Source organism: Leguminivora glycinivorella, chromosome Z, assembly GCF_023078275.1.
Source record: "Leguminivora glycinivorella isolate SPB_JAAS2020 chromosome Z, LegGlyc_1.1, whole genome shotgun sequence".
NCBI classification, from domain to species: domain Eukaryota; kingdom Metazoa; phylum Arthropoda; class Insecta; order Lepidoptera; family Tortricidae; genus Leguminivora; species Leguminivora glycinivorella.
In genome coordinates this window covers 23,652,120-23,658,735 of record NC_062998.1, presented here as the reverse complement: position 1 = coordinate 23,658,735, position 6,616 = coordinate 23,652,120, and the positions used below count along the sequence as shown (strand labels likewise).

The window sequence follows — 6,616 nt, the reverse complement described above, 5'->3', positions numbered from 1 at the left end:
GGCCTTCGGCCCGCCGGCTACGCTTGTTTAGACACTTTTGTAAGGAATTTGTATGGGAGCACTTTCTACCCGCGGCGAGGCCTTCGGCCTCGCCTGAAATTACTTGGATTTGGCCCGGGTGGGAGCCCAAAGGTGAGCTCCGGGCCTGCGGCCCTCCGCGGGGTCGGCCTTCGGCCTCCCACCCTGAAGCTCGCCCTTCGGGCTCGCGAAATTACTTGGAAAATTGATTTTGCCATAACGGCGGCCATCTTGGATTTTCGAAAAAATTTTTTGACATTTGTAATCTGGGGGCCATACCTCTCCGCATGCCAAATTTGAGCGCGCTCGGACCAACTTGAAAAAAAAAAAAAAAAAAAAAAAAAAAGTCGGCCATTTTGAATTCTTTTTGATGCAACTTTTTTCTACTCGGGCTCCTGTATGACATTTCGTCGAGCACCCCTAGCTATCTCTTAACCCATTAACGGCTGATTTTTTTTTATTAATGTCGCCGATTTTGATAATTTTTAAATATATTACTATATTTCTTTCCAGGATCAGAGACCGAAAGTTAAAATTTAAATCGGACCAATAGTTTTGGAGAAAAATACTGATGCCGTATGGCACCTCTAGTCTTGTACCGTGTCAACAATTACAAGTTGTTATTTTTTAAATATTTATGTAACTTGTAAGTTTTACGTACATTAAGGATAAAGGCCTAAATCGTACTGGCAACTACGTTATCTGGATTGTTTTTTACACTATTATAAGACCCATCTAGGAGGTACACCCTCAGCGCATGGTACCAGAAAATGACTGATTGTTTAGGTAGATTCCAGACATAGCCAACTGCTTTATATTGATCTCACTAATTTTGTTGTAAACCGTTTGTGAAACAGTCTGAATATATCTGTATATTATTAGTAACCACTAAGTGACCAAAATCTTCATCACAATGTAGCATTGACATCCTAATTGTTCTATAATGGCTAAAAACGAGGTATATGAAGCTCCGGTGTAAGGTTATACTATATGAAGCTTTTAATTAAATTGATACCGGTATTGAGATTTCTTAGCTGTAAAAAGCATCATCCTACCACGCCATCATCCTATCTTAATCTCAACCAGTGTTGTTAGAAATTAATTTATAACCAAGTGGGTTGAACCTTGATATACTGTATGGGCAAGAGGACCAACATAGATGTTATAACTCAAAACCTTACTTTTCTTGAAGCAATTTCACTAGATATGTTGAAATAGGACAATAATAGTCTAAAACTGTAATCAAAACGCTAAAACATAAGAGGAATTAAAACATAGTACACGTAATATTATATCATTTGAAAAGACAACATACTCGGCTACTGATGCCGTACGGCATCGGCAAATTTTGCCGTGCTATACACGGAAAGTGAAATTAAAATTTAATAGTTTTTGAGTACCATCGGATCAATAATATATACCAAAATAGAATAAAATGCATTTAATTTATACTTTACTAGAAATAAAACCATTTTTGACCATTTTCCTCAGACCGAACATGAAGAATTTGCCCATTTTTAGATACTATATTTTTGGGTACTCGAAATTAGTAGATATAATCCAAATTGCTACAATATATGTGGTTATAGTGATAACTGGTACCCTTAGGTATCTAATTCATCAAAAATCTGTTTAGTTTTTCAATAATTGTAACCTTAGACAGCGAAATACTAAGCACAGGAAAAGCGATGCCGTATGGCACCGCTAGCCGTTAATGGGTTAAACTGTACGTTACAGTTCACAATATTTCGTTAGTTAATAATCGTGTGTGTGTGGATTGAGTGAGCACCTTCCGAAAAAAAAAAAATATGCTGATCATTTAGTAAAAGTTCTAAAACAATTGTAAAACGAATCTCTGAATTTGTAAAAAGATAAATCAAAAGATACAGCCATTAACATGTGCTCACTCAGTTCTCACAAACTACCAACGAAAACAGTGAATATATTCATTTAACATATAATATTTATATACTAACATTTAGTAAAAAATAGGCCAACCTACCTCTATAAATATTAGATCACCTAGTGACGTATTAAATTTTTTACAAATAGTTTCTTATGCTCACTCAATCCACACACTTTTGAAAAGCCGAATTTTGATGAAAAACATAAGATTTAGACCGCTATTATATGTGTATAGTTTAGTAAAAGTGAAATGGGAATTTGTAAAATACAAAACGAACCACTAACGTGTCAGGTTTTTTTATAATAAATTTTTGTAAGTGCTCACTCAGTCCACACGTTTTGAGAAAGTTAAAAATGTAAATATCTTACGATTTGTAGCACCTAAGACACTCGAAAGTACTTCAACATTTAGTAAAAATTTTTACTAAATATCCACCATCTAATATTTTATATTCGTTGTCTGGTTTTAAAGATATTCAGACATAACTTTTCTCATACAAATGTATCAAGTAGGGTGACCACACTATGTCGGCTCCTGATTTTCCCCACCTTCCCATTGTCATATTGAGATTGGGGAGTTTCGTTCGTTCAATTTTGATAATATTAAACTAATACCATATTAATTCTCCATCTGCAAACTGTTTTTAGGTTATGTTCTTGGCCTAGTGATGATGTGTATTGTGTAATTTTTATCGACGTCAGGATAATAACCATATCGACATGCATGCATTAAAAAGGACATGAATAATAATTGGTAAGAAACAAAGAATATAATACTTCACTAGTAAGAAACCAGAACCTGGTAATCTAATCGCGCTAACAGATGAGCGTACCGGATTTGTAAGTGGGAGCGAGAAATAGTTATTCTTTTCTCGCTCCCACTTACAAATCCGGTAAACTATTATCAAAATTGAACGAAACTCCCCAAGCTCAATATGACAATGGGAAGGTGGGGAAAATCAGGAGCCGATATAGTGTGGTCACCCTACTTGATACATTTGTATGAGAAAAGTTATGTCTGAATATCTTTAAAACCAGACAACGAATATAAAATATTAGATGGTGGATATTTAGTAAAAATTTTTACTAAATGTTGAAGTACTTTCGAGTGTCTTAGGTGCTACAAATCGTAAGATATTTACATTTTTAACTTTCTCAAAACGTGTGGACTGAGTGAGCACTTACAAAAATTTATTATAAAAAAACCTGACACGTTAGTGGTTCGTTTTGTATTTTACAAATTCCCATTTCACTTTTACTAAACTATACACATATAATAGCGGTCTAAATCTTATGTTTTTCATCAAAATTCGGCTTTTCAAAAGTGTGTGGATTGAGTGAGCATAAGAAACTATTTGTAAAAAATTTAATACGTCACTAGGTGATCTAATATTTATAGAGGTAGGTTGGCCTATTTTTTACTAAATGTTAGTATATAAATATTATATGTTAAATGAATATATTCACTGTTTTCGTTGGTAGTTTGTGAGAACTGAGTGAGCACCTGTTAATGGCTGTATCTTTTGATTTATCTTTTTACAAATTCAGAGATTCGTTTTACAATTGTTTTAGAACTTTTACTAAATGATCAGCATATTTTTTTTTATTTTCGGAAGGTGCTCACTCAATCCACACACACACTAATAATCTCGCTAGTGAAATTATAAACTAACGGTTTTTTAAATTTTACGGTGACATATATAAGAAAATATTCTATATTTTTATAGCAAAAAAGTGACCGACGGACCGAACTAGGTAATATCAAAGACGTAACTCCGTATAGACAGATAAAGTCTAAAAAAAAAACGTACCTCAAAACCATACAGAAAAAGGTACGGTGACCTTGATGGCGATACACCTTTGGGGGACGCTCAGCTAGATGACGCTTAATAATATTAATATTTGACATTATAACACATATCAAGCTAAGAATATGGGCCAAATTGTCAAAATAGAGGTTCAAAAGTTTTAAGTTTGTGTCGAGAGATGGCAGTCTATGTACTGTGATTACACATTTTACTTTGACAGTAACTCTCTATAATACTTGATCCTCTTTGGTAATATGCAGACATTAAACGTCGATACGAACTCTACATAGTCCCAAAGTTTCATCAATGAGAAAATGAGGAAGGTCTGACGGCTCTGGGCTCTTAGTCCATAAATTTTGCCTAGTTTATTTTTGTGAATGGAAACACAACAAACACAAATAAAATAAATAAAACATGTATTTTTAAATATATATATTCCGTTTTACTTATTCGTACTTCGCAGTATATACGTAAGAGGGATTTGGCATTAAATGTAGTCCGTATCTTTGACATCTTCTCCAATGAACCATATTTAAAACTGTAAAATTAATTAATGTTAATTATTATTGTTTGATATCTTACTTTATACTTATTGGTATACCTACTGATATTTCATTTATGAATTAAATTTAACTGAGAATTGTTTGTCTGCCCGCTAGATGAACTAAGCAGCATGATTAATAGTGTAGTAAATATTTTATAGGTATGTTCTGTAGGATATTTCAATCAATATAGCTAAGGTGGGTCTGAGCAATTCCCGTTAAGTTTGTACATTTGGATCACGTCTCCGATTTTGATAAAAATTGGTAGGCTGATAGAGTCCATGATGCTGAGCAAGATCCACTAGGTTTCCGAAAACTTTCCTTTTTATTTTTACCGAAAATGTATATAAATCTGGTAACAAAAAAGGAAGGTTTCATACAAACTACATAGGACATTTTGGGAAACCTAGTGGATTGCACGTCTGCTGAATTCATAGAACTACCTTACCGGTAGAGGCTAAATCAAAATACTTTACCAAAATTCTCTATACACATGGCGAGTCTCGCTTGGCAATGATTTGCGAAATACAGGTACCCTTTTTTGTATCGGCTGGCCATCATACACACTGGCTGCGTGTCACCGGGTGGCAAGTCGCGACACACCGAGTCGCAGTTCCGAGGTTCCACGTTCATGGACGCTTTTAGCGTCTGTTGTGTACTTATCCCTTAATTTTAATTATATGAATATGAGTAGTAATTATTATGCAATACGGTGTTATTTTTATAACAGGCAATATATTATGCATATTTACATAGATGCCCTTTTTGCATTATGTATCAAAAACACTCCAACGCGTATGCACACGTGGCCATTACGGTCACGACCCGCGCTTTGATCGGTCGATTCGAGTGATTATTGTATTGTTCATAATGTATGTTGGAAAATTTCAGGCTAAATTAAGGTTTAATTAAGTAAGATTAAATTAAGGCTTTTTTAGTGTTTTGGGTTCTGTATAAGCTTAAAAAATCGTACTTAAAATTCTTCCTTGAAACGTCGGAGGTTGGTGTTAAATTTTTTTATTTTTTTTATTTATTTATTTACAATTAATTATACATATTACTTACAGCCTAGACCAACACGTGATATGTATTACATTAAAAAAAATACAATATTAACAATAAACAATAACATAAGAATAATAGAATTTTACAATTTACTAGCTATTTGACGGCAAAGAACATAGTTGCCGAGTTAAGTATGCCCAATTACGTCCCGTTTGCAATTTTAAGTATGTGTAAATATCGTGAAAGTTTAAATCAGCTATATAAACACCTAAAATAAAAGTAATATCCTATTTTTTGTTATCACAATTACATCCTGTACAATTCAATGAACTTATGAAAATATCTTTGTAATAAAATCATTGCAAAAAGGGTGCGCATGAATCTAGTCAAGAAAAAATATTTAGTTTGAAATGAAAATCAGTCGCAATATCGCAATTCTGGAACTTACGTGCACACAAAAAACACAATATCATAACTGACGATAACATAGTTGTTATTGTTACGACAATTTTATTGATAAGCCGATATATAAAAAAAATAAAGCATAAGTTACTACAAAAATATAACTTACTGAACATTCGTTTATCACATGTAATTTGCAGCGTAATATTCTACATCTACAATAATACTAACAATTGGCTTGTTGTCTGTACGTAATACTTTACTATTTTTTTGCTAAGCATCGTGATTCTTGTGACGCAGCGTCAGATTTCGTTATTTAGGGTTTAAAATCCATAAACCTTTAAATCAGATTTGACTCGCGAGCCCTACACAGTGTTTTGCCATGGATCGTCTGAGTTATCACACTTAATGTATGCACGATGTTCAGAAACGTTCAAAAATTGTAATTATCTTTGATCCTTATTTTCTCTATCACAATTAGCCAATTCATTTAATAATGTTATAAATAATTTAATTCGCATTTTAATAATATTTCAATAATTAATTTAATTCAAAATGCAAAATGTACAAATTCAATAATTATTCAAGGTTTTCTAATATTCAAATTTTAATTTAATAATGTTTAAATCAATTATGTATATTCAAATTGCATATTTTTAAATAAATATTCAGTGCATTGTATACATTTAATCTTAAGTCAAAATCTGTCTATTCATATTTTATGGTTGTCTATTGTTTGCCCGACAGTCATTTAACATAATATTCATTTGCCCGAATCTAACTTGCCCGAATTTCATTTGCCCGAATGATTTGTTTACCATAAAGATCATATGACATACTCGTTGTTTATCCGAATATTACCTTCCATAATCATACAATGCCATACTATTTGTTAGCCATATTATTAAGTGCAATAATATGGTTTAATAGAATATT

The 6,616-nt window shown here is 32.8% G+C and overlaps 1 protein-coding gene across 2 annotated transcripts; it reads right to left on the bottom strand.

The window, feature by feature from the left end:
• Positions 1–4,133: 4,133 nt before the first annotated feature.
• On the bottom strand, positions 4,134–5,872 carry LOC125240550. 2 transcript variants are annotated; one of them, XM_048148480.1, is made up of 3 exons: positions 5,850–5,872; positions 4,750–4,938; positions 4,134–4,269 (listed from the first exon to the last, which is right to left on the bottom strand). In XM_048148480.1, the coding sequence occupies exons 1-3, from the start codon at positions 5,854–5,856 to the stop codon at positions 4,178–4,180; spliced, it is 288 nt and encodes a 95-aa protein (XP_048004437.1). In that variant the 5' UTR covers positions 5,857–5,872; the 3' UTR covers positions 4,134–4,177. The 2 variants fall into 2 exon arrangements, with proteins under 2 accessions (XP_048004437.1, XP_048004436.1); XM_048148479.1 differs by lacking the exon at positions 5,850–5,872 and adding an exon at positions 5,727–5,796.
• Positions 5,873–6,616: the final 744 nt, after the last annotated feature.

Coding starts and splice junctions, on each gene's coding strand:
- LOC125240550 (XM_048148479.1), bottom strand. CDS start 5,766: ATGTTATCGTCAGTTATGATATTGTGTTTTTTGTGTGCAC. Junction 4,939..5,726: donor ATTGTGTTTTTTGTGTGCAC/GTAAGTTCCAGA, acceptor ATTAAAATTAAG/GGATAAGTACACAACAGACG. Junction 4,270..4,749: donor CATGTGTATAGAGAATTTTG/GTAAAGTATTTT, acceptor TTAATTTTACAG/TTTTAAATATGGTTCATTGG.